Below are 21,722 nucleotides of genomic sequence, written 5' to 3' on the forward strand. Positions count from 1 at the left end.
GTGGCTGCGGAATCTATGGAGGGACAATGATCCAGCGCTCCAAGATGCGAAGGCTTTTATTAAAGCAATGGACTCATGCTTTTTATCAAAGGTAGACGTCGATATTGCCAGGAGGGACATACATGGACTTAAACAAGGCAAAGCCAGCGTGCGGCAGTACCATACTCGATTTTTCGGACTGGTTCATGCCCTGGGGTGGGAAAAAGATTCTGCGCCAGTCAGAGACCTCTTTTGGGAGGGGTTGAATGCAGATGTAAAAGCGGAGATTGGAAGAGGGGAGAGACCAAGGAGCACCCAGCAGGTAGTCCAGAGGGCTCTGGAGATCGGGGTGCATCTGGAAGAACGTCCTTGCAACAGGGAAGAAGGGCGTTGGGGAAGGGCACCAGCCAGAGCACCTCCCTTCTTTCCCAGAGAAGCAGCGCGTGCGCACTCCACACCCTCGCAGGGAGGGGGAGAAGAGCCGATGGAGATAGGAGGTGCCAGGGCTCAGTCAGCTAACAGAGCCCTAACACCGGGAGCAGCCAAAACGAAGCCTCCTAGAGGGAACAGGAAGTGCTACATCTGCGACAGTGCTCAACACATGGCGAAAGAGTGTCCCCAGAGGCTCCACAAGCACACTGCAGCCTCCGCAACAGTCGCTGAAGCAGCTCAATTGAAAACGCAGCAACAGTTAAACGACGGAGTCTGGCTGGAGGAAGAGGCACTGGGGTCCAGTCAGACAAGTCAATGAAACAATCCCCAGCACTTTTGCAACCCACAGACCCCCTCCCACCCAAACCAGTGGTGCAGCTTACAGCGTCTCTCCAACTGCCCAATGGACGCACTCTGGAGGTGCCGATCACCATTGACTCCGGCAGCAACGCTGACTTTATAGGACTGGAATTCATTCAGCAGCACAATATACCACTGCTACCAGCCACGCTGCCCCTGAACGTTGTCACGGTGGATGGCAGAGACTTGTTAGGGGGGCAGGTGGTGCAACAAACGCAACCAATGGTGATGCGGATTGGAAATCACCGAGAAGTCATCAGCTTTAATGTCACACACCTGTCGGACACGCCTGTAGTCCTCGGCATGAGTTGGCTGCACAGGCACAGCCCAGCATTGGCGTGGTACCAACGCCAACTGACCTTCGGCTCCTCCTATTGCGCGGAACATTGCATCCTTCCTAGCCCGGAAGACGGAGGGGACGACCCGCAGCTACAATTAGGCACGCTGCAAGCAGTGCCTCGCAAGTATGCAGCGTTTTTGGAGGTTTTCTGCGAGAAGGAAGCGGACAAGCTGCCCCCCCACAGGCCCTATGACTGCAAGATTGACCTCCTGCCAGGAGCGACGCTGCCAGCCGGGAAACTGTATTCCATGTCTGAGGATGAGCTGCAGGAGCTCAAGGAGTTCATAGACCTCAACTTGAAGCGCGGTTTCATCCGGGAGTCGAAGGCAGCGGGGGGCAGTCCTGTATTCTTTGTGAAGAAGAGGGACACGCCCCAAAAAAGACTTGTGGTAGACTTCAGAATTTTAAATTCCAGAACCAAGCCCGCGGCCTTTCCCATGCCCAAGATAGATGACCTGCTGGCGACGGCGAGGAAAGGACGCGTTTTTACAAAGTTGGATCTGCGAGGGGCGTACAACCTGATTCGCATACGGGAAGGAGACGAGTGGAAGACTGCCATGTTCACGCCCCTGGGCACATATGAATACAGAGTTATGCCCTTCGGTTTACAAAATGGCGCCCACTGTTTTCAAGCTTTCATGCATCACGTCCTGGCGGGTCTCCTCTACAAGACATGCGTCTGCTTCTTGGACGACATCCTGATATTCTCAGAATCTGAGGAGGCCCACGAAGGTGACGTCAAGGAAGTTCTGCAGAGACTGCAGGAGCATCGGCTGTATGCCAAGCTGGAGAAGTGCCAGTTCGACAGGACGGAGGTGGATTTCCTGGGCTACAAGCTGTCGGACAAGGGGCTTGCCATGGACAGCGCCAAGGTTCGCGCAGTGTTGGACTGGAAGAGCCCGCGCAATCGGAAGGAGGTCCAGCGGTTTGTGGGGTTCGCCAACTTTTACCGCAAGTTCATCAAGGGGTTCGCGATGCAGACGGCGGCCATTACTGACACGCTCAGCTCTAAGAAGAAGAAGTTCATCTGGACGGAGCAAGCGGAGCAGTCCTTTCAGAACCTTAAGCGTCTCTTCTCGTCCGAAGGGCAGCTACTGCATGTGAATCCCAGCAAACCGATGAGGGTTGAAACAGACGCCTCAGACAGAGCCGTGGGCGCCGTACTGTTGCAGGAGGACCCGCATGGGGACTGGAGACCGTGTGCCTTCTACTCTAGGAAGCTCAGCAAGTCGGAGCAAAACTACACCATCTGGGACAGGGAGTTGCTGGCCATTCATGCAGCATTCAAGGCGTGGCGACACTTCCTCGTCGGGGCCAAGCACACCGTGCAGGTCCGCACGGATCATAAGAACCTGGAGTACTGGCGCACGGCAAGATTCCTAAACCAGCGGCACATCAGATGGGCGGAATTTTTCGCGGATTTCGACTTCAGGATAGAATACATCCCAGGCGACAACATCATGGCGGATGCACTGTCCAGGAAGCCGCAATACCTCGAAGAGGCGGCACCAGCAGCGGCCAAGCACATTTTCGCGCCGAAAGCGTGGGCGTGCGCTGCAGCAACCGTGGACTTGGAGGCGGTCCGTCGAGCACTGCAGAGGGACCCCTTTGCACAAGCCAAGATGGAGGAGGTGCACAAGGGCACGGTGAAGGACGACGAGTTCCAAGTGCGAGACGGATTGCTCATCCGCAGAGGGGCCCTCTACGTACCGGGAGACGACCTCCGGGCGAAAGTACTGCAGCAGTTACACGACGCACCCACCGCCGGGCACTTTGGCAAGGAGAAGACGGCAGAACTCGTTGCCAGAGATTTTTGGTGGCCCAAGATGCGGGGGGAAGTCGCGGAGTACGTCTCGAGGTGCGACACCTGCCAAAGGGCCAAGTCAGTCCACAAACCTCCGGCGGGACTGCTCGAACCGCTGCAGACTCCGAGCGAACCGTGGGAGAGGGTGGCCCTGGACTCTGTCACGGATTTACCCAGCTCAAGGGGTAAAACGGCAGTGCTAGTGGTGGTGGACATGTTCACTAAAATGGCCCACTTCATTCCGTGCGCGAAGGTCGCCACGGCAGAACAGACCGCCAAACTGTTCATAGACCACGTCTTCAGAGTGCATGGACTGCCACGGTCTATCTTGTCCGACAGGGGGCGCCAGTTCATTTCGAGCTTCTGGCAGAAGCTGATGGGTTTCCTGAACGTCAAGATCAACCTAGCGTCGGCGAGACACCCGCAGACCAATGGACAAGCGGAACGCGTCAACGCCGTCATGCAGCAGTACCTGAGATGCTACGCAAATCAACAGCCGACGACATGGGTGGACTACCTGCCGCTCGCTGAGTTCGCTTACAACAACACGAAGCACGTGTCCACAGGGGTGACGCCGTTCTTCGCCAACAACGGGAGGCATCCCAGAACCTTCCCGGGGTTAGAGAGACTGGGGGAGGGGGAGCCACAGGCAGCGGAAGTCTTGGCGGCGGAATTGCAGGAAGTCCACGAGCAGCTTAGGAGGCAGTTAGAGCTGGCAAAGCACGCATACAAACTGCAGGCTGACAAGCACAGGAGGGTTGGTGAAGACATACAGGTGGGAGACTGGGTGTGGTTAGCGGCCCACGCAGTGCCGACCAGATCCTTAGCTAAGAAGAAACTCGGACATAAGCAGCTAGGACCTTACCTAGTTGAGGCACAGATCAATCCGGTGGCCTTCCGGTTGACACTTCCGGAAGGATCCAGAATGCACCCAGTATTCCATAGGTCGGTGCTCACGCCCTACAAAGCACCTCACCGATTTCAGGCGCAGGGCACGGCACCAGACCAGTATAAGGAGATCCCCCCAAGGAGGGAGTCGCCAAGAAGGGAACCCATCAACCAGGTCACAGAGATTTTGGACTCGAGATGGGGGGAAGAGGGAGTAGAATATTTTCTCGCAAGGGAAGGTACCCCGGCCAGCGCCAACAGTTGGGTGCCGGACTATGCCCTGGACGAGCCTCTCCTCAAAGAGGAGTTTCATGCCTTGTTCCCACACAGGCCCATGCCAGCCGAGTATTTCGACGACTGGCTTTTCACACCCACGCTTTCTACCAGCACGTTCCAGGGATTCACCTCGGACGAAGAACCACCATTAGACACACGTTCACCGGAGGGCTCGCCCTCGGGGTTTGCCTCAGACCGCTCGTTTTGGTGGGACAATCGAGGAGAGGAGAGGTGGCTGAGGGGCCCTTGGCAGGCAACGGACCCAGAGGGGAACGAGGGTGAGAGGGACATGGACGTGATGGGGGAGGACGTTGGGTTCGAGCATGGCGGCACGGAGATGGAAGCAGAGGAGAACGAGGTCGGCGAAGACATGGAGGACGAGCCGGATTTCTCTAACTGGATGCACGCCACGGGGGACGAACTGTATCCACCATTCACCCCCACAACGACGGAGCACCCAGCACCCCCGCCGGAGGAAGGGGAGGGGGGAAGGGGGGGCTTCGAGGGGGGGATGGATGTCAGGGGTTCAGGAGCAGAGTCACTGGAGAGGGAAGAAACAGAGAGCGAGGGGGAGGAGTCGGAAGGAAATGTCAGCGGCGACAGTAGTCCAAGATCTCTGAGTCTCTCCAGTGACTCGGAGGATTCACAGAAAGGGGCCCCCATGGTCAGGGCAAGGGGAGTGCCCAGGGGGACACCTCGGGAAGAAGGGGACTCAGAGAGTAGCAGCTGGAAATCCGGACCAGCGTCCCCCCCAGAGTGCAGTAGGGGGGAGGAGTCTAAGGCATCGGGATCAGGGAGCGCGCAGGCAGAGGGAGAACGTGAGGCAGGAGTGGCCACACCCTCGTCAGGGAGCGAGGAAACGGTCATCCGGAAAGTAAAACGCGCGCGCGCGCCAAGTTCAAATGTACAGGAGGGCGGCAAGGTGGGCAGCCCGGGTAAGGAGCCAGGTCCTAAAGCCCGCCGAAGAGAGGGGGAGGAGTCAGAGGGGTCTAGCTCCGCGTCGGAAGAGTCCAGGAGGAATGAGACCCCGGGGGGTAGTAAGACCCAGAGGAAGAGAGAAAGAAGGAAGAGGTGGAGTAAGATTAGAGTCTTGAACTGGTGCACGGGGGGTGGAGATCCAGACAGAGCTTCGCCGGTCTAAAGTCCAGACGTAGGGCTGGGACGCTGAGACTTGTAAATGGAGACTATTCTTCAATAAAGACTTTGATACTGTACTATCGGCTAGCGTTGGTCCTTGGTGAGCTGGGACCCGGAGCCAGCCCTGACAACATCAAAAACATTCTGTCAACAAATATCAGGTGGTCTGATGTTTCCTAACATATAATGCTATTACAACACAGCCATGCTCAGAATATAAAAAAATGGTTTGCAAAATTTGCTGTCAACAAAAATAAAACAAAATGGTTCACCTGCTGAAATTAAAAAAAAAGGAGAGAACATAGTTTTTTAATGAAACTCTGTCACTCCAAACATTTATATGTTTTGGAAAAGGTTTCAAATTAAGTCAGGTCCAGAGCTGTCACCTCTTGCTGCAGTTTCCTTCAATTCTGGATGTAGATGGGGGGGGGGGGCGGGGAACACTTCTAGGGGACATGAATCTCTGGGAGGGAAACTGGTTAACAGAACTGAGAGCTATAATGGAACAGGGGCTGGTTAAATGTCATTAACAAAAAAATATGGGTGAAGGACATCGTTTTCCCTCGAGTATCTTCAGATCAGACCTATGCTAATAAAAGTAATTGAAAGCTATGGCCTTATCATCCTGTTTTGATACTTATTCTGATATTTTCCTTCCAACCAGTTTCCAAAAGGCACCCTTCACATCCTTGTTTCTCAGGCTGTAGATCAAAGGGTTGAGCATAGGTGTCAAAACTCCATATGCTACAGATATGAGCTTGTCCTTTTCAGAAACCGATTTCCCTTGTGGGTTCAAGTACATGATCATGATTGTGCCATAGAAGACACTGACGACAACAAGGTGAGAGCTGCAGGTGGAAAAGGCTTTCTTGCGACCCTGTGCTGAACGGATGCGCAGTACGGCCAGGCCTATGCGCCCATATGTCAAAACTATGAAACCAAAGGGTGGTATTAGGAGAAAAAGGCTGGAAATTTGCATAAATAACTCACTGATATGTGTATCTGAGCAAGCCAGTTTGAGGAATGACTGTAACTCACATGCAAAGTGGTTGATGATGTGTCGGCCACAGAAGTCAGTAGGCCGCAACAGGGCTGTGGCTATGGTGTAGAGGAAGCAAAGTGTTACAGGGACAGCCACCAGGGCTATGCAAACTCTCCAGCTCATGATCTGCATGTAGTATAAGGGTTGGCATATAGCCACAAAGCGGTCATATGCCATGATGGCCAGGATGATGCATTCTGTTGCGACAACTAACAAACCAATGTACATCTGCAGCAGGCATCCGGAGAAGGAAATTGTGGGCATGTAAATGAAGCAGTTGACCAAGATATTTGGAAGTGCATTGTTAGTAACGATAAGGTCAAGTGATGAGAGGACACAAAGAAAGAAATACATAGGAGTATGAAGGTCAGGATCCATTATACTCAACAGAATAATAAGTCCATTCCCAAGCACACTAATGAGGTAGGCAATCAAGAGGAACCAAAAGAATACAGCCTGAACTCTGGGGTATTCGGAAAATCCAATCAAGATGAACTCAGTCACCACAGTCTCATTTTCAGCAGCCATAACATTTTCCTGCAGGGTGAAAAGAATGAAGTAATTAGAAATATATCACAGCGGGAGGTATGCAGCTTTGGTCATCCCTAAAAAACTGCTCTATCCAAGACAGAAGACCTAGCCAAGACAAATGTATGGACCATGGGTGCCTATTTTGCTTTGCTTTGCTTTGAGTTTTGAAGATATCTGCTGTGTGTTGTTTTTCAATTTTTTTGTGCTGTTTTTATGGTATATTCATAGAATCATAGAATCATATTGCTCTGAGAAACTTTCGTAGAAGCCAAGATGATAACAATGACTGCTACGACTACTACTAAATAAAAAATTTCTGAAATTCAAAACCCACATTAATGCACATCTAAGAAATAAAAAAGGTTATCTGGAACATGCAGATAGCCATTCCTTCTTCAGTAGATACCCTGTCCAAAAAAAGAATTATTGTGGAAGTCATAAACTCATTGACAAATATCTGAGCATGTGTTTAAAGGACAAAAAAACCACCCACTGTGGAAATGCTTTGCCTCCACTGTTAGTCAGAAGTTGTAAACTTATAGCCTTATGTATAAGTGGCTCATTTCCCAAAATAAAATTTTAACACAAATTTCTCCCAACCTTTCAGTTCTCTTTAGTCAGGTAATCAAGAAAATAAAGAAAGAAGAATTGAGATAGGATTGCCATCTCAATTGTAGGTATTCGCACAAACCAGCTTGACTTGCTGGGGCTGATGGGAATTGTAGTTTAGTGGCATCTGGAGGGCCAAGTGTTCCCTGTCCCTGCTATAGAGCTGCTGAATCTGAACTACAGATGTAGCATTTACATGCAGATAATAAGCTCACTTACTCCCAAAGCCCTGAATAGCTATGTCTCTGATTCTTTATCAGGCCAAGTGTTGGAAACAGTATGAATACTACTGAGAAGTCAAAGCATGGTCATCCCCTTTTCACTAAAATGCTTACCTGCTGGTACTTCTCCTAATGCTGATCTGAGAGGTTTATAACAATATGCTCTCCACAATACATCACAGACCCAGAACACAAAGAAGTTGTAGCAGGAAAGTTGGTGTTAAGAGAGTGATGTTTGTTTTTAAGGTCAGTGAAATGAATTGAAATCTAGTTCACTTCCATGTAAACGGAAGAGTCCTGCTTAGTCCTTGAGATAAAGAAGGTAAGTATTTTGCTCTCATTTTCTTTCCCTTTGTATTATAGGTCCTTCTGGAGTAAGTAAGGTAAGCCCAGAGGTGAATCCCACAAGTAATGGTATGTAATTGAACCCAGGGGGAACATACTTCACATTAACATTTTGGACTTTATTATTTCATAATCTAAATAAGACTATATTGTGAACACTGTAGGAAGGAGGGAAATTATATGGTAAGCACCACCAACATATTAGCAACATAAATTTACTTTTCTTCTGCCTCACTATTCTTTCTTCCAATCTTTCATTTGATGGAATGTATTCCCCTCAGAGGGACGCGGGTGGCGCTGTGGTCTAAACTACAGAGCCTAGGGCTTGCCAATCAGAAGGTCAGCGGTTCGAATCCCCGTGACTGGGTGAGCTCCCATTGTTCAGTCCCAGCTCCTGCCCACCTAGCAGTTCGAAAGCATGCCCAAGTAGATAAATAGGTACCGCTCCGGTGGGAAGTTAAACGATGTTTCCGTGCGCTGCTCTGGTCCACCAGAAGCGGCTTAGTCATTCTGGCCACATGACCCGGAAGCTGTCTGAGGACAAACGCTGGCTCCCTCGGCCTATAAAGCGAGATGAGCGTGCAACCCCAGAGTCGTCCGCGACTGGACCTAATGGTCAGGGGTACCTTTACCTTTACCTATGCCCCTCATAAGCATACAATTCCTTTAAGAATCATTGACAAAATACAGTTTTTTATGTATGTATAGTTTTATTTTTATATTCTATCATAAGGTAGATAATCATAAACAAAAGTAATTATGGCTTCATTATAAGGATTATACAACCAACAAAGGAAATAAGTAAAAGAGAGAAATATACATTATCACATAAGATCTAAGTCTGACCTCTAGGCCCTGTGTCTTTTCACTGGATTATTATGAAGCAGTAGATCGTTCTGAGATTCTTACATTCTTAACAAAGTGTTGCAAAATAGCAGCGTTTGGGCTGAAATAAAACTCCACGCAGTGAATGAAGAATAACAAAAGGTTCATTGCTTGGCTAGCCAGCAAGCTGACTCAGAGGAATCAGTTCCAAAGTCTGAGCCCTGAGGAAAGGGAGGGGCTCCTTCATATATACATTTCTTTATCTCTTAAGGCACTACATATGCATAGACTGCGGCAAAATCCCTCCTATCCTAGGCTACATCGCCCTATTAGCATACCATTTATGGTCTTTCCTTAATTGCATATACATTAAGCAAGCTCACAAAGAACTCTCTCTAAGCAGCACCTCGCTGCATGTGATCCCTTTGCATTTCTTTCCTTATACGGGTTTACCTTGAGGGAGTTTAGGACATGAAGCAAGGCATGTCTCCCTTTTTTATGCAGACACTCCGGAATGTGTTTTTGCGAGACAAGGATAACAGCTCATGGTACAAAATTAGGATAGCCTGGCTTGAAGGTCTTTATATGTATCAAAAGTAGAGACATTTAAAAAAATTTCTGAAGCCTAATGAACTGATACCACACACACACACACACACACACACACACACACGTGGGTCTGGGGGCTATCCAGTGGTTGCCTTCTGAAAGTAGGCACTGGGAATGAAGGTTGGGGCAGCTATCTATGGCCACCTCTGTGGGCTGAGTAAACATGTTCTGCTCCTAGACATGGAAATAGAGCTGTGGGAGGAGTAAAGATGCTGCGGAATTCCAATAAGAACAAAAATGAGACTGAAATCTGGTTTGCTTCTGTATATCAAAGCTAAGCATTCCTCAGGACAGACAACATTGGTCACATTGGAATATTTTGTTCAACAAAAGGACAACTTCACACTGTTCCTCCTCAACTGGCTTTCTCTTATACTGAATAAGCATATCTCTTTTTTCATATGTTCCCAAGTTTTAATGGCATATTTAAGCTGGGAGGCTTTCCATAGAGCAGCAAAGGTGTCTGCCTGGTTGTCAGACTTGGGAACCTTCCCAATTTTTATCACAGAAATTAGTTAGGCTGAACAGTAAAGGTTAATTTGCTTCAACTCTACAGTGAGGGTGTAATTTGTCCCACTGAGAGAGCCAGTGTGGTGTAGTTGTTAAGAGCGATGGACTGGTAATCTGGTGAGCCGGGTTTGCTTCCCCGCTACTCCACATGCAGCTGCTGGGTGACCTTGGGCTAGTCACACTTCTCTGAGGTCTCTCAGCCTCACTCACCTCACAGAGGGTTTGTTGTGGGGGAGGAAGGGAAAGGAGAATGTTAGCCACTTTGAGACTCCTTAAAGGGAGTGAAAGGCAGGATATCAAGTCCAAACTGCTCCCCCCCCTCCTCCTCCTCTTCTTTACCACGACTTCCTCTTGTTATCAGAAATTACCCACTATCAAATGCAATCCATTTGATACTTATTCTGATATTTTCCTTCCAGCCAGTTTCCAAAAGGCACCCTTAACATCCCTGTTTCTCAGGCTGTAGATCAAAGGGTTGAGCATAGGTGTCAAAGCTCCATATGCTACAGATATGAGCTTGTCCTTTTCAGAAACTGATTTCCCTTGTGGCCTCAAGTACATGATCATGATTGTGCCATAGAAGACACTGACGACAACAAGGTGAGAGCTGCAGGTGGAAAAGGCTTTCTTGCGACCCTGTGCTGAACGGATGCGCAGTACAGCCAGGCCTATGCGCCCATATGTCACAACTATGAAACCAAAGGGAGGTATTAAAATAGAGATGCTGGCAGCTTGCATAAAGAGCTCACTAGCATGAATGTCAGAGCAAGCCAGTTTGAGGAACGACTCCAGCTCACATGCAAAATGATTGATGACATTTTGTCCACAGAAGTCAGTAGGCCGCAACAGTGCATTGATCAGAGTTATCAGGAAAGGAAAGCCCACAGATGCAGTCACGAGGCAAAGGCAAAATTTCCAGCTCATGATCTTCATGTAGTGCAAGGGCTGGCATATAGCCACAAAGCGGTCATATGCCATGAGCGCAAGCAGGACACACTCAGTGGAGACAAGTAATAGACCAATGTACATCTGGGACAGGCATCTGTAGAAGGAAATTGTAGGCCTGTAAATGAAGCAGTTGACCAAGACCTCTGGAACTGTATTGCTGATGAGGGCGATGTCTATAGAAGACAGAGCACACAGAAAGAAATACATGGGAGTATGAAGCCTGGGGTCGACAATGATTAGCATGATAATGAGGCCATTACCAAGAAAGCTAGTGAGGTAGACTACCAAGAGGAGGAAGAAGAAGATGGTTTGAGCTCTGGGGTATTCGGATAATCCAATCAAGATGAACTCTGTCACCATAGTCTCATTTGCAAGTCCCATGGCATTCTGTGACTGGTATCTCCTGCAGAGAAGAAAGGTCAATGTGTTTAGAAGCACAGACAGAGGTTTCTCTAAGAAGCATGCACCCCCTTGTAATCCAGCATAGAGCCAGGCATGTCCAAGCTCACAGGCTGCTTTCCAACTCATTTATGCACAATTAGATCCCACTGAAATCAGTCAGTGCTGCTGTTGGTTTGATAACTTATTATACTAGGGTTGTCATATTTCAAGAAACATGGGCACAAAAAGTACTTGAGGTTTTTTAGGGCCATCGCCCGATAGTCCCACCACCACCGCCAAGCCAGAGCCAGAGCCTGGGTCACCTGTGCCCGCACCAAAGCCTGAACCAGAGCACACACACCCCACACATATTTTTTTAACCCCAAATCCAGGACATTTACTGTAAAATGTGAAATTTCCCCCTGGGTGGGCATGTAGGACCCCGAAAAGAGGACATGTCCAGGAATTCCTAGACAGATGGCAACCCTATATTATAACTACCTGACTTCCCAGCAGCACAGTTCCCATTTCTGGGAGGGGCAAAGCAGTGGGGAGGTCTGCAAACACTAGGGTTGCCATATTTCAAAAAGTTCTGAAATGGGATGCCCTATGTCTGGATTTCCCTGGCCATTGCAGATTTCCGCCCGGATGCTGTTTATGAGGGCCGAATACCAGTTATGTCCAGGAAATTCCAGATGTATGGCAACTCTAGCAAACACAATGAGTGAGCCAATCCTGCACTCCCAGTGCTGTGTTTGCATTGCAGTGACTGCCCTTGCCACCTCTCCCTCTCGCTCCTGGTAAGCACCAGTAACTCCACTGCCAGGAGGTCAGCCAAGATCCCCTTGAACAGACCTGCCATCTGCTATGGAGAATGAAGTTGCAGAACTTGTCTGAAACCCTGGAAAGCCATCTTACTGCGGCAGATTGGTCAATGGTCTGACTCAGTATAGTAAAGCAGCTTTCTATGTACCTAAGGAACACTGAGAGTCATGGAAAGGAGAGTCATTGTGTCAGGGGTTCAGGAGCAGAGTCACAGGAGAGGGAGGAAATGGAGAGCGAGGGGGAGGAGTCTGAAGGAAATGTCAGCGAAGACAGCAGTCCGAGGTCTCTGAGTCTCTCCAGTGACTCGGAAGATTCACAGAAAGGGGCCCCCATAGTCAGGGCAAGGGGAGTGCCCAGGGGGGCACCTCAGGAAGAAGGGGCCAGAGGGGACTCAGAGAGTAGCAGCTGGAAATCCGGACCAGCGTCCCCCCCAGAGGGCAGTAGGGGGGAGGAGTCCCAAGCATCGGGATCAGGTGGCGCGCGGGCAGCGGGAGAACGTGAGGCAGGAGCGACCACACCCTCGTCAGGGAGCGAGGAAACGGTCATCAGGAAAGTTAAACGCGCGCGCGCGCCAAGTTCAAATGTACAGGAAGGCGGCAAGGTGGGCAGCCCGGGTAGGGAGCCAGGTCCTAAAGCCCGCCGAAGAGAGGGGGAAGAGTCAGAGGGGTCAACGTCGGCATCAGAAGAGTCCAGGAGGGAGGAGACACCGGGGGGTAGTAGGACCCAGAGGAAGAGAGAGAGAAGGAAGAGGTGGAGTAAGATTAGAGTGTTAAACTGGTGCGCAGGGGGGGAAGACTCAGATGGAGCTTCGCCGGTCTAGAGTTCAGACGTAGAGCGGGGACGCTGAGGCTTTGAAATGCAAACTATTCTTCAATAAAGACTTTGATACTATACTATCGGCTAGCGTTGGTCCTTGGTGAGCTGGGACCCGGAGCCAGCTCTGACACATTGTTAAATAGAAGTTGCTAGCTTTACACAGAATTGGGCAAGAGCAAAAATTGTATATAAAGTGTTGATAAAATGGCTACAAAACAACAACATTTAATCCCACAACAAACATCAACATACAATTGAAATGTGAATAAAATTATTGAAACATAGTGATGTATATCTGTCTAGAATGATGCCTATATATCAACCCGATGGGGCAAACAATGACTAGAGACCAATTGTGTTTTTGACACCCCCCAGGGGTCTTCCTCAGTGGTCAAGGCCACTTGTATTTATTCCAGGTCAGCTCCCCCTGTTGTCTATATAGATTGGCCAAGTGGCTAACTATTGATGACCAATTGCATTACAAATTCAACACGTTGTTTTTATAATTTCTAATGAGACTGAGAACTTTATTCTGATAAACTAAGATTTTAAAACTCACCAAATATATCCATAAGGCTACTACACACACACACACTCTGAACATGCAGATATATATGAGCTGATATAAAAAGATAGTCCATTAATTTCCATTAAGTTAGTGATTTTTTAAATAATAATAATAAAAAAGTTGTAGCATCAGCTTTCTGGATTATCTGGTGGTGTTATTCCACAATTCCTTCTGCGTATTTCCTGTATTTGTTGCTTTATTGTGTTGTTTAGTCGTTTAGTCGTGTCCGACTCTTTGTGACCCCATGGACCAGAGCATGCCAGGCACTTCTGTCCTCCACTGCCTCCCACAGTTTAGTCAAACTCATGCTGATAGCTTCAAGAACACTATCCAACCATCTCGTCCTCTGTCGTCCCCTTCTCCTTGTGCCCTCCATCTTTCCCAACATCAGGATCTTTTCCAGGGCGTCTTCTCTTCTCATGAGGTGGCCAAAGTATTGGAGCCTCAGCTTCAGGATCTGTCCTTCCCATGAGCACTCAGGGCTGATTTCCTTCAGAATGAATAGGTTTGACCTTCTTGCAGTCCATAGGACTCTCAAGAGTCTCCTCCAGCACCATAATTCAGAAGCATCAATTCTTCAGTGATCAGCCTTCTTTATGGTCCAGCTCTCACTTCCATACATCACTACTGGGAAGACCATGGCTTGAACTATATGGACCTTTGTTGGCATGGTGATGTCTCTGCTTTTTAAGATGCTGTCTAGGTTTGTCATTGCTTTTCTCCCAACAAGCAGACATCTTCTAATTTCGTGGCTGCTCTCACCATCTGCAGTGATAATGGCGCCCAAGAAAGTAAAATCTCTCACTGCCTCCATTTCTTCTCCTTCTATTTGTGAGGAGGTGATGGGACCAGTGGCCATGACCTTAGTTTTTTTGATGTTGAGCTTCAGACCATATTTTGCATTCTCCTCTTTCACTCTCATTAAAAGGTTCTTTAATTCCTCCTCACTTTCTGCCATCAAGGTTGTGTCATCTGCATATCTGAGGTTGTTGATATTTCTTCCGGCAATCTTAATTCCAGCTGGGGATTCATCCAGCCCAGCCCTTTTGCATGATTTGTTGCTATCTGTCTTCTTTTTTATAGTATGCTGTTTTATGTTTTACTGATTATTATTTTGTCACTGTATTTATTTTTTTTGTCTATGCAATCCTCAGGGTACAGTTCTAGCAAGAAATTCCATAGAAAAGCAATTAAACGTTTGGATTGTTAACTCAGGTCATGACTCAGTGGCAGAGTATCTGCTGGGAGAGACCCCTGTCTGCAGTCCTGGAGAGCCACTGTCAATTGCTGTAGACAACACTGAGCTACATGGACCAACTTAATACTGTGGTGCCTCACAAGATGAAATTAATTCGTTCTGCGAGTTTTTTCGTTCTACGAGTTTTTTCGTCTTGCGAAGCACCAATATGTATTGACGGTTTCCCATAGGAATGCATTGGCGGTTTTAAAAAAAAAGGCGCAAAATGTTTCGTCTTGCGAAGCAAGCCCATAGGGAAATCCGTCTTGCGAAGCAACTCAGAAAAAGAAAAACTCTTTCGTCTTGCGAGTTTTTCGTCTTCCAAGGCATTCGTCTTGCGAGGTACCACTGTATAAAGCAACCTCCTGCACTCATTAGTATTTGAAAATGGAATTCCCAGTTTTATGCTGTTGCAGCCTAGTTCAACCATGGTGTCCACACATGCGGATTTATGTGCCAAAGGTAGAAAAATAGGGGCATTTAGAAAGAAAAAACAGCTTAGAATCAACTGGTTAGATTAGAGGAAAGACAGCAATGCAACCCTAAAAGTACATTAAGACTGCAATCATAACCACTTACTTGGGAGTAAGCCCCATTGGATTTCAATGAAGCTTATTTCTGAGCTGGAATAGATTGCAAAGGCATAGGTTATATCAATTGCAAACATCATATTGCTTACCTAAATTTAGATCTCCCAATTTGACAAAAGACTGAGATCCTCTGTAATGTGTGCAATCCTAAGTGCAGTCTAAAGAAGTGTCGAAGAGGAAGCTGTAAGAATCCCATTTAACTTCAAAATTATTGAAATTCCATCAAATCCAGTCAATTCGATCTTCATATAGTGACATTTTGGAGTTTGCTATGATAAATAGTGTTCTCATTAAACATTTCCATCACTAAAGGTTGTTGATTTGAAACTTGTATTTGAGAAAGGAAAATACTAGGATGTGTGGGTGGGTTGGGGAGATATTTACATTCCTTTTCAAAGAACCTCAGGAGCCCAATAGCTTTGTGGAGAACGCTTACGTGGGTCATGCAGGAAGATCCATTATCCATTCCTGCAGATCTGCTCATTAGACCAAAGGTAATTATTTTGCTCACACCTGTTTCCTAGTGATTAATGAGCCACATTGGGGTGGTGCGGGTGATGCTGTGGAGCCTCTTGGGCTCTCTGATCAGAAGGGTGGCATAGCCAGTCGGACACAGTGGATCTTTGAGAGCTCCAGAGTCAGTAACCTCTGGACTGTCTGAGATAACTGCTGGCCTCAACTAGAGGACGCAATGTGAGTTGCAAAATGAGCCTTTCTTCACAGCGCCGACTGCCACATGGTAGATGCATATTTATATGTTCTTACTGAAGAAAGTAGGAAAAACCACTGGGCTGGTAAGATGCAATCTAAATCAAATCCCTTATGAATACACAGTGGAAGTGAGGAACAGGTTTAAGGACAAAGTGCCTGAAGAACTATGGATGGAGGCTCGTAACATTATACAGGAGGCAGCAACAAAAACCATCCCAATGAAAAGGAAATGCAAGAAAGCAAAGTGGCTGTCCAACCAGTGGCGTAGCATGGGGGGTGCAGGGGGGGCCGGCCGCACCGGGCGCAACATCTGGGGGGGGCGCTCGCGCTCGCAGCTCTCTGCCCCTACCTGGCTCACTCACTCTCTCTCACTGCAGTGCTGGCTGTGCAAATCCGAGCCGAGCCGCCGGGTCGCCGCCCACTGTGGAGGGGAGGGGGTGCCAGGCATGCGGTGCGGTGCGGAGAGAGAGCGAGGGACTATCTGGGGGAGGGACAGTGCAGCGGGGGGCGCAAATTACTTGCCTTGCCCCGGGTGCTGACAACCCACGCAACGCCACTGTGTCCAACGAGGCCTTACAAATAGCGGGGGAGAGAAGGCAAGCAAAATGCGAGGGAGATAGTGAAAGATACAGGAAATTGAATGCAGATTTCCAAAAAATAGCAAGGAGAGACAAGAAGGCCTTCTTAAAAGAGTAATGCAAAGAAATAGAGGAAAACAATATAATGGGAAGAACCAGAGATCTGTTCAAGAAAATTGGAGATATGAAAGGAACATTTCGTACAAAGATTACCATAATAAAAGACAAAAGTGGAAAGGACCTAACAGAAGCAGAAGACATCAAGAAGAGGTGGCAAGAATACACAGAGGAACTATACCAGAAAAAAATGGATGTCTCATACACCCCAGGTAGTGTGGTTGCTGACCTTGAGCCAGACATCCTGGAGAGTGAAGTCAAATGGGCCTTAGAAAGCACTGCTAATAACAAGGCTAGTGGAAGTGATGATATTCCAGCTGAACTATTTAAAATTTTAAACGATGATGCTGTGAAGGTGCTACACTCAATATGCCAGCAAGTTTGGAAAACTCAGCAGTGGCCAGAGGATTGGAGAAGATCAGTCTACATCCCAATCCCAAAGAAGGGCAGTGCCAAAGAATGCTCCAACTACCGCACAATTGCACTTATTTCACACACTAGCAAGGGTATGCTTAAAATTATTCAAGGCAGGCTTAAGCAGTATGTGGACTGAGAACTCCCAGAAGTGCAAGCTGGATTTCGAAGGGGCAGAGGAACCAGAGACCAAATTGCAAACATGCGCTGGATTATGGAGAAAGCTAGAGAGTTCCAGAAAGACATCTGCTTCATTGACTATGCCAAAGCCTTTGACTGTGTCGACCACAGCAAACTATGGCAAGTTCTTAAAGAAATGGGAGTGCCTGATCACCTCATCTGTCTCCTGAGAAATCTCTATGTGGAACAAGAAGCTACAGTTAGAACTGAATATGGAACAACTGATTAGTTCAAAATTGGGAAAGGAGTACAAGGCTGTATATTGTCTCCCTGCTTATTTAACTTATATGCAGTCCTTTCCCAATTTTGAGAAATGGTATCCCCTATCAAATTTTAAGAAATGGTATCCCCTATCAAATCCACTTGCGCATTCTGACTCTACAACTGTCCCACTTTGACAGCCCTGGATAAGTGGGTGACACTGTGGTCTAAACCACTGAGCCTCTTGGGCTTGCTGATTGGAAGATTGTCAGTTCAAATCCATGCGACGGAGTGAACGCCTGTTGCTCTGTCCCAGCTTCTGCCAACGTAGCAGTTCAAAAGCACACCAGTGCAAATAGATAAATAGGTACTGCTGTGATGGTAAACAGCATTTCAGTGAGTTCTGGTTTCCGTCATGGTGTCCCATTGCACCAGAAGCGGTTTAGTCCTGCTGGGCATATGACTTGGAAAGCTATCTGTGGACAAACACCGTCTCTCTTGGCCTGAAGCGACACGAGCGCCCCATAGTTGCCTTTGACTGGACCTTTACCTACCTGTTGAGCTTATTAATATGGCACATGTAGAAGGCACTGGGTGAGCAAAAACTGACTCTTGTATTGAAATAAAATTTTCCAGTCCAAAAATATGGTTCAAAAGCTTTACTCATAGAACTGAACCTCAAAACAATTTAGAACAATAAAAATTTCCTTGAGTTAGATGCATAATTTTTTATCCAAGCATAATAACTTAGACTACAAATAACTTGTTGATTACAAATAACTTGTATAGTGGTACCTCGGTTTAAGAACAGTCCAGTTTAAGAACGATTTGGTTTACAAACTCCACAAAAGCGGAAATAGTGTCTTGGTTTGAAAACTTTACCTTGGAATCTGAACAGTGGAAGGGCACTGGTGGCGGGAGGCCTCATTAGGGAGAGCACGCCTTGGTTTAAGAATGGTTTCAGTTTAAGAACAGACTTCAGGAATGGATTAAGCTCATAAACCGAGGTATCACTCTATTCTTGTATCAAAGCTCTGTCTCTTTGCCCCTTTTTAAATGTAAATATACTTTTCAGATTTATACATTTCATTAATTTTACAATCCTTTTAAGATTTCCCCATTTGACTTCCTCCCCTCTCTTTCTGCAGTTCCATAAATTTGTTTTTAATGTCTTCTTCATATTCCAAATTCATTCATTTTACTCATTTTTAAAATCTACTTAAAATATATACTCTTATAAAACTGTAGGTAATAACAATAATTCTGCCAATGTTCTTATCTGTTTACAGTTCATTTGTAAATATTCCATAAACGATTTCCATTCTTTTATAAAAAAGTTTTTTGTCTTGATTTCTTATTTTCCCCATTTTGTCATTTCTGCATATTCCATAATGTCAGAGCTGGCTCCTGGTCCCAGCTCACCAAGGACCAACGCTAGCCGGTAGTAAAGTATCAAAGTCTTTATTGAAGAATAGTCTCCATTTACAAGCCTCAGCGTCCCAGCTCTACGTCTGGACTCTAGACCGGCAAAGCTCCGTCTGAGTCTCCGCCCCCTGTGCACCAGTTTAAGACTCTAATCTTACTCCACCTCTTCCTTCTCTCTCTCTTCCTCTGGGTCCTACTACCCCCCGGGGTCTCCTCCCTCCTGGACTCTTCTGACGCAGACGTTGACCCCTCTGACTCCTCCCCCTCTCTTCGGCGGGCTTTAGGACCTGGCTCCCTACCCGGGCTTCCCACCTTGCCGCCCTCCTGTACATTTGAACTTGGCGCGCGCGTGCGTTTAACTTTCCTGATGACCGTTTCCTCGCTCCCTGACGAGGGTGTGGTCACTCCTACCTCACGTTCTCCCTCTGCCCGCGCGCCACCTGATCCCGATGCCTGGGACTCCTCCCCCCTACTGCACTCTGGGGGGGACGCTGGTCCGGATTTCCAGCTGCTACTCTCTGAGTCCCCTCTGGCCCCTTCTTCCCGAGGTGTCCCCCTGGGCACTCCCCTTGCCCTGACTATGGGGGCCCCTTTCTGTGAATCCTCCGAGTCACTGGAGAGACTCAGAGACCTCGGACTGCTGTCATAGAATAGAATCATAGAATCATAGAATCATAGAGTTGGAAGAGACCACAAGGGCCATCGAGTCCAACCCCCTGCCAAGCAGGAAACACCATCAGAGCACTCCTGACATATGGTTGTCAAGCCTCTGCTTAAAGACCTCCAAAGAAGGAGACTCCACCACACTCCTTGGCAGCAAATTCCACTGTCGAACAGCTCTTACTGTCAGGAAGTTCTTCCTAATGTTTAGGTGGAATCTTCTTTCTTGTAGTTTGTATCCATTGCTCCGTGTCCGCTTCTCTGGAGCAGCAGAAAACAACCTTTCTCCCTCCTCTATGTGACATCCTTTTATATATTTGAACATGGCTATCATATCACCCCTTAACCTCCTCTTCTCCAGGCTAAACATGCCCAGCTCCCTTAGCCGTTCCTCATAAGGCATCGTTTCCAGGCCTTTGACCATTTTGGTTGCCCTCCTCTGGACACGTTCCAGTTTGTCAGTGTCCTTCTTGAACTGTGGTGCCCAGAACTGGACACAGTACTCCAGGTGAGGTCTGACCAGAGCAGAATACAGTGGCACTATAACTTCCCTTGATCTAGAGGCTATACTCCTATTGATGCAGCCCAGAATTGCATTGGCTTTTTTAGCTGCCGCGTCACACTGTTGGCTCATGTCAAGTTTGTGGTCAACCAAGACTCCTAGATCCTTTTCACATGTACTGCTCTCAAGCCAGGTGTCACCCATCTTGTATTTGTGCCTCTCATTTTTTTTGCCCAAGTGCAATACTTTACATTTCTCCCTGTTAAAATTCATCTTGTTTGTTTTGGCCCAGTTCTCTAATCTGTCAAGGTCGTTTTGAAGTGTGATCCTGTCCTCTGGGGTGTTAGCCACCCCTCCCAGTTTGGTGTCATCTGCAAATTTGATCAGGATGCCCTTGAGTTCATCATCCAAGTCGTTGATAAAGATGTTGAATAAGACCGGGCCCAAGACAGAACCCTGTGGCACCCCACTAGTCACTCTTCTCCAGGATGAAGAGGAACCATTGATGAGCACCCTTTGGGTCCGGTCAGTCAGCCAGTTACAAATCCACTGAGTGGTAGCATAGTCAAGACCGCATTTTACCAGCTTCTTTACAAGAATATCATGGGGCACCTTGTCAAATGCCTTGCTGAAATCAAGGTAGACTACATCCACTGCGTTCCCTTCATCTACCAGGCTTGTAATTCTGTCAAAAAATGAGATCAGGTTAGTCTGACATGACTTATTTTTCAGAAATCCATGCTGACTATTGGTGATCACAGCATTCCTTTCTAGGTGCTCACAGATTGTTTGCTTAATGATCTGCTCCAGAATCTTCCCTGGTATTGATGTCAGACTGACTGGGCGGTAATTATTTGGGTCCTCTCTTTTCCCCTTTTTGAAAATAGGGACAACATTTGCCCTCCTCCAGTCTGACGGGACTTCGCCTGTTCTCCAGGAATTCTCAAAGATGATTGCCAGTGGTTCTGAGATCACATCTGCCAGTTCTTTTAATACTCTTGGATGCAGTTCATCTGGCCCTGGAGACTTGAATACATCTAAACTAGCCAAGTATTCTTGTACTATCTCCTTAGTTATTCTGGGCTGTGTTTTCTCTGCTGAATCATTTGCTCCAAATTCTTCAGGTCGGGCATTGTTTTCTTTATCGGAGAAGACTGAGGCAAAGAAGGCATTGAGGAGTTCAGCCCTTTCTGTGTCCCCTGTTTGCATTTCACCATCTTCTCCTCTGAGTGACCCCACTGTTTCTTTGTTCTTCCTTTTGCTACGAACATACCCATAAAAGCCTTTTTTGTTGCTTTTAACCTCTCTAGCAAGCCTGAGTTCATTCTGTGCTTTAGCTTTTCTGACTTTGTGTCTACACGTGCTGGCTATTTGTTTGAATTCCTCTTTGGTGGTTTCCCCCCTTTTCCATTTTTTGTACACATCCTTTTTTAATCTTAACTCAGTTAAAAGTTCTTTAGATAGCCACCCTGGCTTCTTTAGGCACCTTCCATGTTTCCGTCTCATTGGTATTGCCTGAAGTTGTGCTTTTACTATCTCCCTCTTAACAAACTCCCAGCCATCATGAACTCCCTTTCCTTTTAGTATTACTGTCCATGGGATCTCACCCAGCACTTCCCTAAGTTTTATGAAGTCGGCTTTCTTAAAGTCAAGAAATTGAG

At 47.4% G+C, this 21,722-nt stretch overlaps 2 protein-coding genes across 2 annotated transcripts; both read right to left on the bottom strand.

Annotated features, from left to right (window-relative positions):
• Positions 1-5,535: 5,535 nt before the first annotated feature.
• LOC310659195 (olfactory receptor 13H1-like) lies at positions 5,536-7,937 on the bottom strand. The gene is made up of 2 exons (XM_083402410.1): positions 7,734-7,937; positions 5,536-6,795 (listed from the first exon to the last, which is right to left on the bottom strand). The coding sequence occupies exon 2, from the start codon at positions 6,784-6,786 to the stop codon at positions 5,854-5,856; it is 933 nt and encodes a 310-aa protein (XP_083258536.1). The 5' UTR covers positions 6,787-6,795; positions 7,734-7,937; the 3' UTR covers positions 5,536-5,853.
• Positions 7,938-10,287: 2,350 nt separating this feature from the next.
• LOC310659194 (olfactory receptor 13H1-like) lies at positions 10,288-11,379 on the bottom strand. Its single transcript, XM_083402409.1, has one exon. It carries the CDS (start codon positions 11,235-11,237, stop codon positions 10,305-10,307), a length of 933 nt encoding a protein of 310 aa, XP_083258535.1. The 5' UTR covers positions 11,238-11,379; the 3' UTR covers positions 10,288-10,304.
• Between the last annotated feature and the right edge of the window lie 10,343 nt (positions 11,380-21,722).

This window comes from Podarcis tiliguerta (assembly GCF_965153285.1).
Source record: "Podarcis tiliguerta genome assembly, chromosome: 10".
NCBI classification, from domain to species: domain Eukaryota; kingdom Metazoa; phylum Chordata; class Lepidosauria; order Squamata; family Lacertidae; genus Podarcis; species Podarcis tiliguerta.